This window comes from Hypanus sabinus, chromosome 14 (assembly GCF_030144855.1).
Source record: "Hypanus sabinus isolate sHypSab1 chromosome 14, sHypSab1.hap1, whole genome shotgun sequence".
Taxonomy (NCBI): Eukaryota; Metazoa; Chordata; class Chondrichthyes; order Myliobatiformes; family Dasyatidae; genus Hypanus; species Hypanus sabinus.
This window is the reverse complement of record NC_082719.1, coordinates 67932343-67951589: the sequence shown is the minus strand read 5'-3', so window position 1 is coordinate 67951589 and position 19247 is coordinate 67932343. Positions and strand designations below refer to the sequence as shown.

The 19247-nt window shown below is 37.0% G+C and overlaps 1 protein-coding gene across 1 annotated transcript in view; it reads left to right on the top strand.

Annotated features, from left to right (window-relative positions):
* The window catches only part of map3k1 (mitogen-activated protein kinase kinase kinase 1, E3 ubiquitin protein ligase), an 84214-nt gene extending 66840 nt beyond the window's left edge, over positions 1–17374 (top strand). The window contains exons 16-20 of the mRNA XM_059989384.1: positions 1320–1482; positions 3511–3642; positions 4177–4319; positions 10558–10689; positions 13125–17374. Of these exons, the coding sequence (XP_059845367.1) occupies positions 1320–1482; positions 3511–3642; positions 4177–4319; positions 10558–10689; positions 13125–13271 (717 nt within the window). The 3' untranslated portion in view covers positions 13272–17374. The remainder of the gene's footprint in view (positions 1–1319; positions 1483–3510; positions 3643–4176; positions 4320–10557; positions 10690–13124) is intronic.
* Positions 17375–19247: the final 1873 nt, after the last annotated feature.

Genomic DNA, 19247 nt, shown 5'->3' with positions numbered 1-19247 from the left:
GCAGCAACAGAGGTACACACAGTCAGACCCGCATGATTCGTTCTGTTGGCTCTCATTCTATCAATACTAGTTAGCTGAGAAGGTCTATTAATGTAGAAGGGCATTCCAGGCATACCAAAAAATTAAGGTGCCAACCTAGTGAGCTGCAAATTCAGGATTACGTATACTAGACAGAAACATGGTATGCAATAGACGGAATGAAGTGATCTCAGCAATTGATGAGATTGAAGCAATGCAGTGGACCACATCTAGTCTGAATGGTTGTAAACGCCAGGAATAAGAGGCTTCAAGAACGCCTCCATTCTCAGATTTAGTAGTTCCCAGCAAGCAAGCTCTGAAGATAAAACTGGAGCATTCACAATTCTGGTTAGCCAGAAATCCTAGACTGATTATCTCTGCTTTCTCCTGAGATTCACATCATAATAGAAGCCATTCTTCAACAATACAATTTATCCCATCATCAATGACCAACTTTCCATCATAAGTTTAGGACATTAGGACATGGGCTGATAAGTGACAATTATGCCGCAGTATAATGGACCAAAGTAGCTACAAGAAAAGGTCAGAGGTTGGCTATCTTGTGGTGAATTTGCTGCTCTAAAGCCTTTTCAGCATCCTGAAAATACACCGAAGAGTTGGGGAATACTTTCTTCATTTGGACAAATGTAGCTTATGTCTCTCAGAAGTTCGATGCCACACAGGACAAAGTGACCCACTTGATAACACACCATCAACCAGTCTGAATATTAATTTCTTCCTCCATGATAAAATGTTGTACACTCCATTGCACTTGTTTGTCTAGACTTCTGCAAGAGCACCTTTCATATTCAATGTCATTACCACCAAGGTAGCAGGTGCATGGGAACACCACCTCGGGATAGTGGGCTATTTAAAAGTTCCCCACAAAGTTGCGCACTACTCTGATTTTGAAGTATATAGCTGGTCATCGCTGAGTCTAATTCCTGGGACTCTGCAGTCAACAGCATTTGGAGACACCAGAGAATGACAGTGGTTCAAGATAGTGGTTTACTGCTGTTTTCTAAAGGGCAAATAGAGAAGTTAGATTATGCTGACTTTGGCAGAGATGCCCAAACTCTAATAAAAAGACTAAACTGAAAAGTGGGTGGCACATTGTGATAACATAAGGACAGGAATAGTGGTTGGAAAGCTGTCTTAAAAAAAATTTGGTTTTAAACAAAATGAATTTGCATTCATCTGGTGGTTTTCATTTTGATCTGCTGTCCTTTGTAATGTTGGAGTATGAAACTTAATTTTGTTAATTCAGAGTACTTAATATCTTTTCTAACTTTGCTAAACAGGTGACTTACGTCAGGAACACTTCTACTGAACAAGAAGAAGTGGTACAGACTCTAAGGGAAGAAATCCGTATGATGGGACACCTTAACCATCCTAATATTATTCGGATGTTAGGTGCCACTTGTGAGAAGAGTAATTATAATTTGTTTGTTGAATGGATGGCAGGTAAGAATTAATATTTCTTTTAAAGCCTCCCAAATTCTCAATATTCTGAAGTAAAGTCATGTTTTCAACTGGCTTACTTTTTTGCTGACATAGGAACGTTGTCATTATTCAGTTTATTTTGATGCCCTTCTGTTGATTAGCATTGGAGACATTCTATCAAATATCCATGAAGTTAATAATTTTAAAAAACTGGAAATATGAAATAAAAGTAAAAAAGTGTCTGGAAAATGCTGATGTTGGAGGCAGAGAGGCGTTTAAGAAGCTCTTAGGCACTTAAATATGCAGAGAATGGAGGGATATGGAAGATGTGTGGACAGAAGGGCTGAGGTACCATTAGCTCAGTTTAATACAAGATCATTAGCCAAAGGCCCTGTTTCTTATGCTAGAAACATAATTCAGGCAGCATCTGTGGAGAGTCAACATCTCAGTTTGAAGACTATTTGTCAGGATGTTAGGCTACATCTAAAGCCTTTGTTGTCCTACAACAAGCAACTAAGAGAAACACTTCAAATGGAGTTTAAAAGAATAATGGTGAAGAATAACCCTGACTTGATTGCATCATAGCCTGACGTGGAGACACCAATGCCCAAAATATTACACAGTGCATTGAGCTAGAAGGTCAAATAATAATACAGAATAAAGTGTAAAAGCTGTGGAAAAATTGCAGTACAGGTGAACAATAAAGTACAAAATCATAACAGTGTGATAGAAACTGTACTTGAACCTGGTTGTACACATTTTCAGGCTTTTGTATCTTTTCTCCAATGGGAGAGAAAGAGAAATCCATAGTGTGTGGGGTCAGTATGCTGGCTGATTTATTGAGGCTCTGAAAGGTATAGAAAGAGTTCATAGAGGGGAGGCTGAACTCACGGAGGGGAGGCTACTTTCTGTGATGGGCTGAGTTTTGTTCACAACTCTTCAGCTTCTTGAAGTGACTTGTAGAGCAGTTGCTATACCAAGCCATTGTGCATCCAGGCAGAATGCTCTTTGGTATATCAATTTTAAAAATTGATGAGAGCCAAAGGAGACGTGCAGAATTTCATTAGCTTCCTTGGGATGTAGAATTGTAGTAAGATTTCTTGACTGTGATATCACTGGTGGACCAAGATGGGCTACTGATGTCAACACCTAAGAACCTGAAGCTCTTGATCTCATTGCCGTTGATATAGACAGGAGCAGATGCACTGGTCCCCTTTCTGAAGGCAATAACCAGCTCATCTGCCCATCACTCTGCCTGTTCTCCATCTCCCTCTGGTGCTCCCCTCCCCCTTTCTTTCTCCCTAGGCCTCCCATCCCATGATCCTTTCCCTTCTCTAGCTCTGTATCCCTTTTGCCAATCACCTGTCTGGCTCTCAGTTTCACCCCACCCCCTCCGGCCTTCTCCTATCATTTCACATTTTCCCCTCCCCCTCCTACTTTCAAATCTCTTACTATCTTTCTTTTCAGTTAGTCCTGACGAAGGGTCTCGGCCTGAAACGTTGACAGCGCTTTCCCTATAGATGCTGCCTGGCCTGCTGCATTCCACCAGCATTTTGTGTGTGTTACAATAATCAGCCCTTTTGTTTTATTGACATTGAGGGAGAAGTTCTTGTCACGATCCCATGTCACTATGCCCTTCCTGTACTCTGACCTGTCATTATTACAGTCATTACAGTGCAGGAATTTGAGTAGAAGGCTTAGGATGTAACCTTGTGAAGTGCCAGTATTTAAAATTAAATTAAATTTGCATCTTATTTGTTGGAAGTAATGCTTTGAATTTAACATTGAATGATTTTGGATACTTCAGCTCATGAATGTTACATTTTACCCTCTGACAAAGTTATATCTGTAAAGTTCCTTTCATGATCTCGGGATATCCCCTAGTAGTCAATAAAGTAATTATTTGAAGTGTTGTCACTCTGTAAGAAACTCAGCAAGCAGATAAGTGTTGCATTACATAAGCAAAATCAAAAATTGCCATTTTTCATTTGACAGACTGAGAATATGATGAGCTTCAGAATCTTCTCACATGGCAATTTTATCTCTTAGGTGGATCTGTTTCTCATTTGCTGAACAAGTACGGTGCTTTTAAGGAACAAGTTATTATTAATTACAATGAGCAGCTGTTAAGAGGTTTGGCTTATCTTCACGAGAACCAGATCATCCACCGGGACATCAAAGGTAAGAATGCCTTGATCCTTGGCCAAGTACAATGGGTTCAAAAGAAAAATATATGTAACAAGAGCAGGTCTTGTTCTAAGCAGCCATGCTTTGAGGTGCTGTCAGAACAGAGCATGATCTTGTTCTGACCTTTTGATTTAGAACCTTTGAGCCATATCCAATAACATGTTTACTCCTTTTAAAAATGCATGCCTGTCAGTATTTATAAATAACTGAGGTTTCTTTGGCATGTACAGTACTGTGCAGAAGTGTTAACTACATGTACACAGCTAGGCTGCTTGTAACTTTTAACAGTACTGTATATTATGTCCTTCCACTTATTACTATTGAGCTAAAACAAAGCTAAGTACTCTTATTTTTGTTTCCCAGCCACCTTCCTATTTTAACCAGTATACAGTACTGTGCAAAAATCTTAGGCATTTTACATTATAGTACTATATATTAGATATTTATAAGGATATTTGGGATTGTGACTTGGAAATAACATGTTCCCCCGCTGATTACTGTACTAACTCTCAGCGTGTGGTTTCCTAGGTGCCAATTTGTTAATTGACAGTACAGGACAGCGACTAAGAATAGCAGACTTCGGAGCTGCAGCCAGGCTGGCATCAAAGGGCACTGGTGCAGGTGAATTTCAGGGACAGCTGTTGGGAACCATTGCGTTCATGGCACCTGAGGTGAGATGAACTGTAAATTTCATTTGCTATTTGTATTCATGTAGTACTTCAGTTGCAGTTTCTCTGTAGTCACTGGTATTTGAATAATCCTTTAAGAAATATTGGGGGTGCACCTAGACATTCTTAAGTCATTTGTGTTATTTTGAGAAAACAATGCGAAAAGTTCTGTTGCAAATTCTTTTAGTTTGTTTACATTTTCCAGCTTGTTATCCATTTTTTTCAGACTAGGTGCCAATGTTCAGAACCACCGTGTGGTCTAAAGAAAGTGTATTTGTGAATACATTTGGGGAAATCTGGAATGTATCCATCCTCATTTGCAGAACAATTGTATTGCTTGAACAAATTGGACACTTTTTTTGGAGGTCACCAGGAGATGCTCATGGAGTGAGCACTATTTTAGATTTGCTCCATAACCTTTACTTTTTTAATCTATGATCACCCTTATTTAACTTATTTTTACCTACACCAGAAGATTCTTGTTGCTTTCTTGGACTTGCATTTAAGAGTGTACTGTGAGTTTTGAAGAAATGAGTACAGAAATGGCTTTAACATCTAAAGGGTGAGACCCTGGGAAAGATTCTAACGGCAATGGAAAGAAAAAAAAGACCGATCCTAAACGTATTGAATTGACTCATGATACATTATTGGAGCTCTTAAATGAAAAATTTGAAGAACAACGACAAACTTTCAAAGAAGATTTAAAGGCTTTTCAGGATTCCCTGGATAAGATTGGTCATGAAGTTAAACAGCATGAAACTTTAATCGCAACTCTGCAAGAGGACGCTCGGATGCGAGACTTGAAAATTGAGAATCTGGAGCAGAAATTAGCTTTGGCAATTAAACAGTTGGAAATACTTAAAGCCAAGAGTATCAATTTTGAAAATCGATCTAGAAGGCAGAACTTACACATACTTGGTCTCCCGGAAGGTATCGAACAAGGGGACCCCTCGAAGTATTTCGCTCAACTTTTAAAGGATGCATTCCCTTCTGTTTTCCCAGATAGTCCTCTGTTACTTGATCGTGCCCACAGAATTATGCGCCGATCACCAAGTTCTTCATCTAACCCACCTGTTGTAATTGTTCAATTTAACATGCACATAGTGAAAGAGCACCTTATTCGTGTGGCTTGGCGTTTAGGGATGGTTAAATTGCGAGAATTCCAATTTCGGCTTGTGGAGGATTTTAGCCCAGAAGTGATGAAGGCATGGCTCGCTATTAAACCTTTGATGTCTGAATGTTAAGAGAAAAACCTAAAACCAGCACTTCTATACCCTGCGAAACTTAGAATCTCGCCTTCGAATGCACCACGACGTGTTTTTCTCTCCACATCTGATGCTCGAAGCTTTCTGGATGAGAATTATCCTACTGCTTCGGTTTCTCGTCTCTAATAAATGTATGGTTTTGATCGTTACAAGATAATTTTTGTGTCCAAAACCAGATTTTGTTTCTGGTTATTGGTGTAGGTTTATTTTACATTTTATATTCCTATTAAAGCTTTTCTTTATCGACATACTAATTTTAAAAATTTACTTACTTTAACCATTGTATTTTATTTTTTGGTCATTATTATTCTCTGAAGGTGAATTTTTTTAACGTTTTGATATATATCTTTTTTTCATTTTTTGTGTATCTAAGATGGTGGATTCTTTTTTAAAATACTTCTTGCTTTTTTTGATTTCGCCATTTTTTTTGTCGTCGTCTTCCTATAATGCCTTTCTTATCACATCCTAACTTTTATTTGTTCAGATTTTAACCCGATTTATAAGTTACCAGTGTTCATAATTGAATTTTCCAAAATTATCATCTGAAGAACTTATATTAGAAACACTATTACGGATGCAGAAATTAAAGGTGTTATTTCCTCTATGAATTCCGGGAAAGCACCACGTCCAGATGGGTATACAGTGGAATTTTTAAAGCTTTTTTCCTCTACTCTTTCTCCTTGGTTATGCAGGGTTTTTGAAGAAGCAATTAGACTAGGTAAACTACCACAATCTTTTTATACAGTTTCCATTTCTTTAATATTGAAAAAAGATAAAGACCCTACTGACTGTGCATCCTATAGACCAATATCTCTATTGAATGTAGATTCTAAGATCTTTTCCAAGTTATTGGCGACTAGGCTGGAGAAGGTATTACCTCAAATTATCTCGGAGGATCAAACTGGTTTTATTAAAAATCGTTAATTCTTTTTTCAATATTAGGAGATTATTGAATAAAATTTTTACTCCTTCACGCAGTACCTCAGAATATGTCATTTCATTAGATGAGGAGAAAGCATTCGATAGAGTCGAATGGCCATATTTATTTACTGTGCTTGAGAAGTTTAATTTTAGTCCCACATTTATATCCTGGATTAAATTGATATATCATACTCCAGTAGCCTCGGTTTTTACTAATAATCAAAGATCTCCCTTTTTTCATTTATTTCGGGGTACCAGGCAAGGCTGTCCTCTTAGTCCATTATTATTTGATATTGTTCTGGAACCTTTGGCAATTGCTATTAGAGAATCACCTAACATTTTTGGCATTACTCAAGGGATAGATATACATAAGTTATCATTTATACACAGATAATTTGTTGTTATACCTTTCTGATCCTGAGAAATCCATTCCTGCAGTTATATCATTATGGCTCAGTTTAGTAATTTTTCCGGGTATAAATTGAATCTTAATAAAATTGAATTGTTCCCCTTAAATAGACGGGTTCCAATTTATGGAAATTTACCTTTGAAATTATTTAATGACTTTTTTTATATACTCAGGGATTAAAATTACAAAAAATCATAAGGAGTTATTCAAGGTTAATTTTTTACCCTTAATTGATCAGATTAAATGTTTACTAATTGGTCACCATTGTCTTTATCTCTGATAGGTTGGATTAATGCTATTAAGATGATTATTTTACCCAAGTTCTTATATATATTTCAAGCAGTACCAATTTTTGTTCCAAAATCCTTTTTTGACCATGTTGATTCAAAAATTTCCTCATATATATGGCAGAATAAAAATCCTAGATTGGGTAAAAGATATTTACAGAAGGCAAGGAAGGAAGGTGGATTGGCATTGCCTAATTTTAGATTTTATTATTGGGCAATTAATATTCAATATTTGAATTGTTGGTTAAGGGATTGGGATTTATCTCCTAGCCCTCATTGGGTAAATCTGGAAACTAAATCTGTACAAGGATTTTCTTTGGGTTCTATTTTAGGGACTTCTCTTCCCTTTGCTCTTTCTAAATTGCAGAAACGAATTGACAATCCAATAGTTAAGTATACTTTATGTATATGGTTTCAATTTCAGAAATTTTTTGGGTTGTATCAGTTTGTTTTAGCAATTCCTATTGTATCCAATTTCTTTTTTCATCCCTCTATTATGGACCAAGCTTATTCAGCTTGGAAGACTAAAGGTATACTACGATTTTCTGATTTATTTTTGGATAATTGTTTTATGTCTTTTGAACAATTATCTAATAAATATAATTTGCCTAGATCTCATTTTTTTTTAGATATTTACAGATTAGGAATTTTTTAAACACTACTTCCTACCTTTCCAAATCTTGTTTCCGGGTATTTTGGAGAAATTGTTAGAACTAAATCCTTTTCAGAAAGGTGTAATATCAAATGTTTACAATATAATTATGAAAATATGTTCAGAGCACGTTTATAAGATTAAAAATGATTGGGAAAAAGAACTTAACCTTACTATCCCTATTGAGAATTTGGATAAAATTCTTCAATTAGTTAATTTATCCTCTACATGTGCTTAAACATTTATTGATACAGTTTAAAGTAGTGCACAGGGCTCATATGTCCAAGGATAAATTGGCTCGTTTTTATTCCCATATAAATCCTATATGTGACAGATGTCATTCTGAGATAGCTTCTTTAACTCATATGTTTTGATCATGTCCGCTTTTGAAAAAATATTGGAAAGACAATTTTGATATTATTTCCACAGTATTGAACATTGATTTGCAACCTCATCCTATTACTGTAATCTTTGGTTTACCAATGATAGTCAATTAATTTATCATCTTCTGCTTGTCGGATGATTGCATTCCTTACATTAATGGCTAGAAGATCTATTTTGTTGAATTGGAAAGAAATTAATCTCCCTACCATATTTCATTGGCTTTCTCAAACTATGTTGTGTCTAAATTTGGAAAAAATTTAGAAGTGTCATATATGACCCTTCTGTTAAATTTGAAAAGACGGAGGCCATTTATTCAATATTTTCACATGGTGTAATTCAACCCTGTTCCAATCCTATTTGTTTTTCCGGTTTTGATTTTTTATATATATAGATAAACAGCCCATATTTATTTTCTTCATTTTTTTCCTTTTTCTCTTTATTAGTTAGTAGTTAGTTTGTTAGATTAGTTTTTCTTAGGGCAATAATTTTGTTTTTCTCTTTTTCTCTTTTTTTTCTCAACATGATATACCTAGTTTTTGTTGTTTCGTTTATATGATAGTTGTATCATTCATGATTTGGGAAGACTTAACTATATTGTACTTATTGCTTGCGTTTCCTTTTATGTTCATTTTAATTTTGTAATCCCAATAACTATTAATTAATCTTGTTGATATTAATAAAAAGATTGAAAAACAAAGAAATGGACACTTTTTACCCCTATTTTCAACATTCTTAGTGTGCTGTTACTTATTCCCTAGTTAGATTTACTGGGAGATGCAGTCAAAATCACATTGACAGAAATCTTAAGTATCTCGCGTATGTTAATAATCCAAATTGTGATTGATTTAATCCTACTAGAGCAATGTTTAATTTTTTATTTTAAAATGCCAGCCAGTACTTGGAGAACTCTATGATATGATGTACTGGATCCTTTAACAAATTTGAAAACCATAACATTGTTTGTAACTTCTGTCTTTTTGTATTAAACCTCAGACTCTCTCACTTGCGAGCAACTATGGGGAATACTAGTAAAATGCAGGCAGCTTTCTTTGTGTTAGGGTACATACACATGTCCTAATGAATTGGATGCAGTGCAGTTACCTTCAGAACACCTGTTGACATGAGTTCTCTGCAACTTCTGCCATCTCCAACAGAATCCCACCACCAAGCACATCTTGCCCAACACCCGCCCCCCACACACACCTTTCTGCTTTCCGCAGGTATTGCTCCCTACGCCACTCCCTTGCCCATTCATTCCTCCCCCGTTATCCTTGTAAGCAGAACAAGTGCTACACCTTACCCTACATCACCTCCCTTGCTACCATTCAGGGCTGCAAACAGTCCTTCCAGGTGTGGCGACACTCCACTTGTGAGTTTGTTGGGGTCATGTACTATGTCTGTTTCTCCCAATGTTTGTCTGCTGTATATCGGTGAAACCTGACGTAGATTGGGAGACTACTTCGCTGAGCACCTACACTTCGCTCCCCCAGGAAAAAAGTGGGATCTCCTGGTAGTCACCCATTTTAATTCCACTTCCCATTCCAATATTTCTATCCATGGCCTCCTCCACTGTCGTGATGAGGCCACACTTAGGTTGGAGGAACAGCACTTTGTATTCCATCTGGGTAGCCTCTAGCCTGATGGCATGAACAAAGATTTCTTGAACTCCAGTAACAGCCACCCCACCTCTTTCACCATTTCCCATCCCCTTTTCCTTCTCTCACTTTATCTCCTTGCCTGCTCATTGCCTCCCTCTGGTGCTCCTTCCCCTTTTCTCTCTCTTCCATGGCCTTCTGTCCTCTTCTATCAAACTCCCCCGTCTCCAGCCCAGTATCTCTTTCACCAATCAACGTCCCAGCTCTTTACATCATCCCTACCCCTTCAGGTTTTACCTATCACCTTGTGTTTCACTCTCCAGTCGCACACCCCACCTTTTAAATCTATTCCTCAGCTTTTTTTTTCTCCAGTCCTGCCAAAGGGTCTCAGCCCGAAATGTCGACTGTACTCTTTTTCCATGGATGCTGCCTGGTCTGCTGAGCTCCCCCAGCATTTTGTGTGTGTTGACATGAGTTCTTAAGAAGGATCTTAGACTCATAAAATGAACTTCGTTTTATTTTCCACAGGTGCTACCTAACTTTTCGCTACTTCCAGGATTTTCTATATTTCAGATTTCCAGCAGTGGCATTTTTTTGTATAAGATATTCTTAGTTCAGTGGAGAATGTTGCATGCTTCATGAAAGATATATTGCTTACCAAATTGCTTTATTGGAAGTATTTAAAGTAAATCACATGCTGTATTAATCCTAATCCATTGTCTCTTTAGGTGTTAAGGGGTCAGCAATATGGCAGAAGCTGCGACGTTTGGAGCGTTGGTTGTGTTATAATAGAGATGGCTTGTGCTAAACCGCCTTGGAATGCAGAGAAGCACTCTAATCATCTTGCTCTTATATTTAAGGTAGAGAAAATTATAGAAGTTATCCAGATTAAATTTTGAAAAGCTGCATGCATATTAATTGCAGTGAAGTACGATGCAGTAATCCCTTTTAAAGTATTACAAGCTCAGTGATGCCAAGCATTAGGAAACTATTCCCGCTACTCAGTGGGAACTTGAGGAGCGTGTGTGTTGAGAAATTGCACGTAGTTGTGAGAACAGTATGGCAGTGCTAGTGGGAGATTTCGATTTTCCTGGTAAATGCTGGGCCACTCAGAGTACAGAGGATCGGATGGTGCTGAATTTGTGAGGAACATACTTGGAAAGGAGCAGTACTGGACCACTTTGGGGAATGAGGGGGCCATGTAACTCAAGTGGTACCTGGGGAGCACTTTGGGTCCAGTCACCACAAGTCCATGGATTAAAGTCCTGAAATGGAGCAGGGCCAGCTTTGAAGGTTTTAGGCAAGGTCTAACTGAGGTTGACTGGGTGAATGTTTAAAGGCAATGGAAAATTAGGTGAGTGAATAGTTTTTAAAATTATCATGTCAAGAGTCCAGGGGCTGGGCTTCCCCTTAATGGTCACATGAGGAAATCTGCAGATGCTGTAAATTCAGGCAACACGCACAAAATGCTGGTGGAACAGAGCAGGTCAGGCAACATCTATGGAGAGAAGCACTGTCGACGTTTCGGGTCAAGACCCTTCATCAGGACAGTCGTCACGAAGGGTCTCGGACTGAAAAGTCGACAGTGCTTCTCCCTATAGATGCTGCCTGGTCTGCTGTGTTCCACCAGCATTTTGTGCATGTAGCATCCCCTTAATGTTGAAGGGTTGAGGTACCAAATTTAGAAAACTCTGCTCTGATAAGGAAAAAGAAAGATATGTACATATTTTTTAAAAAAAGTTTAAACCAGGTATAATAGGGAAATTGGGAGGGCAAAAAGAGTGCATGAGATGGAAGTTGAAGATAATCCCTCACTTTTTTTTGCTGTGTTTCGGCACTTTTTTTTATATACATACATATGCCGCAAAACAAAACATTTCACGATATATGCCAGTGATAAACCTAATTCTGATTCAGATTCCCAAGAGGTTATTCAGTTATGATAACAGAAGGAGGGCTCTGGGGGAGACTAGGACCTCTTAAGAACCATCGGGGCCATCACTGTGGGAGATGTTTGAGATTATAATGACTATTTCTCCTCTGTGTATACTAAGGAGAATATCATGGATGCCAGAGAAATGAGGTAATGAGTAGCGAGGTCTTGGATCTTATGAATATTATGGAAGGGGATGCCTGCAACCTTGAAGCACAATAAACTGGGCAAATCGCCAACACCTCACCAAATGCACCCCTGGACCTCGTGGAAAGCCAGGGAAAAAATAACATGCTGGGCCTCGTAGAGATATTTGCTTCATCGTTAGCTAATGGCAAATTTCAGAACACTGGTACAATTAAGTTTTTCAGGAAGGGCAGTGAGGATGAGACAGGGAGCTACAGGAAGGTGAGCCTGACTTCAGTTGATTGAAAGGACTGGAAGGAATTCTGAGGGACAAGATCTACCATCACTTGGATAGTTACAGTTTGATCAGGAATATTCGGCATGGTTTTATGTGTGGGAGGGCAGGTCTGACAAATCATCTGGAATTTTTCAGAGGTAACTAAAGGGATAGATGAAAATAAGGGAGTGGGTGATGTGTCAATAGGCCTTTGACAAGGACCTGCATAGCAAGCTGATCTGATAGTTAGACTGCATGGGATTTAGGGGGAGCCAATGATGCAGCTTCAGACTGGTTCAGTGATAGGAAGCAGAGGGTAATGGTTGAAGATCAGTTCTCCAGATGGAGGCCTGTGAATAGTGGGATGCTCCAGTGGTCAGTGTTATTATTATTCATGTCAGTAATTTGGGTATGAATGTTCATGGCAAAATTAGCAAGTTGTTGATACTAAATCAGGGCGTTTTGTTGATACTGAAGCAGATTACAGTCAATTTCAAAGAGATCTTGATTGATTAAGGAGAAGGGCTGAGGAATGGCAAATAGATTTCAGCTGGGGTGAACTGAGCTGCTGCATTTTGCCAGTCAAGCTGGGTAGAACATGTTCAAAGAATGGCAGAATACTGACGAGTGTTAAAATTAAGAGGCATTTGGATGGCTACATTGAGTGGAGGGTTATGGCAGGAGGATGATGTGTTCTGAATGAACTGGTTGGGCCAAAGGGCCTGCTTTCATAGTGTATTTACTCTGATTATATTTTAATCATGACCAAAGGGAGGAAATGGTCAGAGCATTGAATAAAACCAAACTAGCATTTGGTCTATCATACCAATTAAGGATATTGCATTACAATTTAAAATTTTATAAACCACATTTGCACAAGGATTGTTATTTTCAAATTTGACTATTAATGCATACCAGGAATTATGTGTAAATGTTGCATTTTGTCTTCAATTCAACAGATTGCCAGTGCAACGAGTGCCCCGACAATTCCAAATCATTTATCCCCAGCATTGCGAGATGTGGCTCTCAGGTGCTTGGAGCTTCAACCCCAGGATAGACCTCCATCACGGGAGCTGCTCAAACACCCAGTATTCCGAACATGGTGAAGAATACTATGGGGGGGGGGGGGGGGGGCGGGAGACAAAAGCTGTGCAAGAGAAAACTACTGAAACAAAGAAAATGCCCAAGTGTTGTCCTGCAGTATGTTGTAGAGCTATATAAGCAGATGAACTGGCCTCAAGTTTGAAGTTAAAGCAGCAAAGCCAAACGGAGCCTGTCTCAGGAAATGACTACCGTGCAAGGAGTTATACTTCTAAATAGTATGCAGATGTCTTGTTCTTGCTTGTAAAAGTTGTGCCTTTTTATTGATTAGACTTGTCCTTGTTGGCCAGAAATGGTTTTTGGATCTGCTGTAGGGCAGTTGAGAGAAATTCTTCATTGGAGTACTTCTTCAGCCAATACTAGCAGCTGAGGGGCTCCTGTGAGTTTTTGCTGTTTTTAAGCTGCCATTGGTTATCTTCTGAAGTAACATGTCAACACTACCAGGCTCTCCCCTTATTAAGCTTATGTACAGAAGTTCTGGTAAAGGATTTATTTCTGGGTTTAATGCTGAGATATCTGGGGGTAGAGTTTCCACTTTGAGCGCAATCAGCTTATTCAAATGCAAATTGCGCATAGAATTGCACTGAGTTTGAAATTGGATGCTATTTGCTTGGGTTTCAGATCAATGAAAGTAAAGTCCCATCATCAACCAGCACAATCTGTATCATTGTAAACAGTGACTTTTTAAAAAAATTTTGTGTATAAAAGATGTGTTTAAATGTGGTAACATAATACAGTTTTCATACAGATGAAAATAGTTTGTTTTAAAGTATTTTAATGTGTCCCACCCCCATTTATGAGTAGCCCAGGTTTAAATCACTGAAGATGGCTTTGATAATTTAATTGTTAAATATTAAAAATCAGTTTATTGTTTAGTTTTAAAAATGTCTATTATTGCCATCGTGCCTTAATTGTAAGTGCTTTCTTGAAGCATCACAAACACTTGCCATATTAATAAAGTCTCTGGTTTTGTGGGTGGAATCAGATTTGGAATGCTATTCGAAGAAACTAGCAGAAAGGATTGCAATTTTAACCAGACTTGAAATTTCTCAGTCTTTTATTCTTTTGTGGTCGTCTTCAGTACATTTAAACTAGGAAAAATGTGCGCTGCCTAGGGGAAATTCTACCCTTTATTACCTTCAGCAATCCATTTAAGTACTTGATTATAGGTTTTCAATGTGAAGACAGTGAAGTTAGAAAATCATTTCAGCTGATTGGCCAATTTGCTAGGAAGGTGCCTACTGTATCTTTGTCCAGTTTTAATGGACAAGTTGTTTTACTAGTATTTGAAATAATTCTGGTAATTACTTAGGGATTAATTTGTTTAATATTCAGGGAAGGGTAATTTTTGAAAAACAAACTTTGTAAAAAAATTTCGCCATAATTCAGCTATTGAGTTACAAAAAATATTGAAAATGAATCTTGTAAAATGCTAAACAAGTTGCTTTTGGAATTCCATTGTCAAATAATCAGTGTCCCTTATAAACTGTTTAAACCTGAGCTCAGTTCCTGTTAAATATTGAGAATCTACTGCAGTTTCACTTGTGCTACTTTCTATTCAACTTCAATATGTAAATATTTAAATCAGTTGAACTTCAGTTTTGTTAACTGCTGTATGATTCTGGGAGGTTTGCGAAAAGTCTTACTACTTTACGCTTCAGAACAAAAAAAGACAAAAAAATTATTTGATCCTTGGTCTGCAGATTTCTTTCATTCAAAGGCTTTCATTCATTGTTATCATATTTAATTTTCAACTTGATTTTTCCCCTTTGTAATATCTTAATATTTAAATTTTAGTGCAAACTGATGTGCCCTTCCCTACAGAATAATCATTTTAAATGTTAGCCCTTCATTCAGTGATCTATTGCAGGATAGAGGTGATTTAATGCTAAGAAACTTTAGTTGATTAAGAAGTATGTTGAAAAATTACATGCAACACCTTTAAGTTTTTAAGTGTGTGAATGTTTTCATCACCTCTTTTTCCTTAAACTATAGAGAAATGTAAGTTTGAATTAGCTGCATCACTTTATTGAGATCACCTGAATTGTCGACTGCTCTTTTTTAAGATGTTTGGAAAAGAAAATGCATATTGCTGTATGTAAAGTAGCACTATTGGATTGAAAACAATTGAAAATATCATATTTTACATCAATCAGTATATTTTAAAATAAAAATTAATTCTGATTGACATGATCAAATTTTAGGTATGTATTTAGGCTGAAAAAAATGGCATTTTACGTGGACATTTTATAGTGAATCTAAATATTTTGTAAATGTTTCAAGAAGTGGTTGGCTTATAAAAGCTTGCATCCTAAAGATGTTGTCATTTGGGTATTTTAACTCTTCCAGCAATAAGTTTTGATTGTCTTTACAAATTTTTAATTATTGTTACCACTGTAACTGTGGCAAGTTTGGTAAATAAAAATGTTTGTGTCAAATTAACATACAAGGGTTAGGGGGAAAAAACATAAGATTTTAAGTGTCAATGATGTGAGGGATTTTTGTCCCTATTTTCAATTATTTTTTAAAAGTCCACTTATAATGTGAAGCCCTGAAAATACTAATTTTTATAAAGATTGTGTTAATATTATGTTACATTCCTTATTGGTTAGAAAGGTGCTTTTATTGCTTGAAGAGTTAAAAGGAGTACAGAGGTATTTGTAAGCACACTGGATACTACTGGCTCCTTATGGTATTGACAACTTTGAATTGTATTGTGGTCCTTTCAAGTCAATAAGTTTTATGTGTTTTCTCGTGAGCTTTAAAAGATGCACACTTGCCATTTTATACTGGAGATGTTTTTGTCATATTTTCACTTTCTGACAAAGGCATTAAACTGATGAACCTCAGCTAATCAGTATTACTTCATAGATCTCAGCATCTGGATTGTTTTTAAAAAGTTGATGCTTTTTATTTTCAAGATGTGTTTTAATTGAGATTGTTTGCATTGCCCTCAGCTTGCTGGTAAATTGTGATGTATTTTGTGTAATTTTCTTTTATTTTATGCACATGTGATGTAATATTCTTTTTCTTTGGATCAGAGCTGGATTGAAAATGTTATGTGTAATTATTTGTGCTGTTCTTATTGTTATTTGGTACTTCTTAAATTGTAAATAACGTCTACTGCTGTTTTATTCCAGTTTCTACTACCTCAGGTGTCCTATAGTTCTTCTACCAAAGTACACTTTCACAATGAAACTATATTTGCTATGTGACTGTAATTTCTAAAATTTCTAGGTCTTAAGGGCTGACTTTTATTAGCACCTTGCTGTGCAAGCAAAATTTTAAAAAATCTCTAGGGTTGAAAAAATTTGGTTAAATGTATCCTTTGTAATTTTAAATATATCAAATATTTTAATTATTGAAATTTTTACCCCATTTTAAAACATTTTATAGCATAATTTGGACCTATTTTGTTGTTATTTTGTCTTTCTAGTAAATAAAAGTTTTTTTGGAAAAACGTTTTCTCTTTGCTTTTTGTCCCTCACATTTTTAATTATGAAGAATCTTGTTTAAAGTCAGAGGATTAATCGGTGAACTGCAGACAGATGTAAGCATTTGTTTTTGAGTGTCAACATCAGGGATTCAAGTGCCAAAACAGTGATTTTAGCAAAAAAAAACCGTAACCTTGTTGATCTAGAACAGCACTTGAGGCTATGCTGCCTTTTGAATGAGGCATTGACCAAAGCCCCCATCACATGCTCATTCATACAGACACATTTCATCTCACTAGTTTGTGACCTGGTCAGTATTTATTCTGGCTGTAATATGTTGTAGGGTTTGGAGGAGACTGATCATTTGTGTGTTATTACTTACTGGCTGAGTGAATAACTGTTAACTTCCTACACCTACATGGACCAAGTCTCAAAGCACCCTTTATGCAATATGATTACTGATTGCCATGGTGTATCCCAACAATTATTAATTTTGCACTGATCAAATTATTTTATGAATACATTCATTCTCTACATTTGTAGAATTGCATGAGGGTAGTTCTGATTTTTACTCCGTAATTAAAAACAAAAATATTACAATCATATTTTTCAAAACTTGTAACATTTACTTTTATATTAAGCTAAACTTATTAAATCATATATTTAACCCCATGGTTACAATGTGGCTTCATTATTTTGGTCTTCATCAGTGGCAGGCCCTCGGTGAGTGGCTGGAGAAAGTGCCTAAGACGACTGCTACTCTACCATGACAAATGCCTCTGCTATTAACCTAACATGAAGGGAGGGAGGAATGGGTCAGATGGCTAAAGGGGAAGGAGTGGAAAAATTAGCTGGGAACTGATTGTAACTTCAGAGGAATTTAAAGATGAAGGCTTGGCCATGAACCTTAAAATGCCTCTTAAATTTTGCTACTGTATGTACTACCAGCCACTTCACCCAGCAGCATGGTTCAGGCATTTACCAACCCTCTTTATTAATAATTTTTTTTTAAACTTCTTAAATCTTTCGAACTTTCCCACCCCCTCACCTTAAAGCCATGCCTTCTGGTATTTGACATTTCTACTCAGTGGGGGGGGGGGGGGGGAGATTAGCTACCAACCTGTCATAATTTTATGTACATCTATCCTTCTCTGAAGATCCAGAGAAAATAACCTCTTTATATCTAATATTCTCTAATCCAGGCATCACTTACAGAGAGCCTTACCAGTTATAATAGCCAAGTGTTTCAGATAGACCACAGGCTAAAAGCCAAAATTTCACCGATTAACCAAAATTTAAGAGTAATTTAAAAAGGCAATATGAAGCAGGCTGTGAGTTTGGAAATTCATTTATACAAAGAATTATATATATACTATATGCTGCTGCAAGCAATAAGTGAACAGATTTTTAATTAATTGTGTTGATTAACAAGCAAGTTATCAATGTGCGGCATTACTAATGAGTCAGGATAATCTCATAAACTTAATCAAATGCCATTAATGAGAAAAGCACAATCACTGACATGCTGGTGAGGTTTTTACAGTTGGTAAGGAATCTGGAGTGCCCAAGACCCACCACTGGAGCAAATTGTAAAAATGGGCCATCTCAAATTGAGAAGGATTGCTTGAGGAGACTGCTGCAAAGCTGCACATTTGCAAAACGTTTGAATAATGCTGGAATGATGAAATATCAGCACATTCAGACAATTATTGGGAGCCCAATAAGAATATGAATTCTATTAAGATGCCATATAAGCTAAGATACTAAACTGCATGCTTGTGAAACTGACTGGAGTGAACGGCCATGCCCAAAGTTGTTATATCTGAGGCAGACAAAATAATGCAGTTATCTGGAGACTAAGTCACACAAAATCAGGTTGTGGTGTAAATGATCTGTAATCCATTTACCCATGAAAATCAACAAAAATAGCAGTATCTGATCATCAAATAAAGAGCTCCATTCATTATTGTGTTAGAGTCTAGGCTGCTATGAATAAAATGGTGTAAGCACTGGCTCACTGGTTGCACTATCATGTTGATTGTCACAAGCATAAAAGAAAATGTGCCTTTGGAAAAGCAGTTAGGAACCTGCATAAGCTCATAAGTTGAACCAAAGGGAAAAAGCATTCTAGCAACAGAAAATACCTCAAGGCTGATGCTAATGACCTAAAAAATGTTTAAGGTCAAGATCTTAAACCCAGCACAAAGCTCAGACTTACAGGGTAACAGTGATTCCATTCGCCAGCTAGACCACTTAACAGTAGGTGTTCCAACACACAAGAAAACCTGTCAATGCTATCTCATAGTCACAGTTATACAGCAATAACCAATGGTGACTGTGATGCCTGTCTACTCTAATCCTACTTCTCCACAATAGACCTGTATCCTTCTACTCCTTTCCTATCCAAGTTACTGTCCAAGTACCTTTTTAAATGCAGTAATTGTATCTGCTTCTACCATTTTCTCTAACATTACTCTTTGCAGATCTCCTTCACTTCTTAATTAAACTTATACCCTCCAGTCTTAGACTCCCCCACCCATGGAAAGA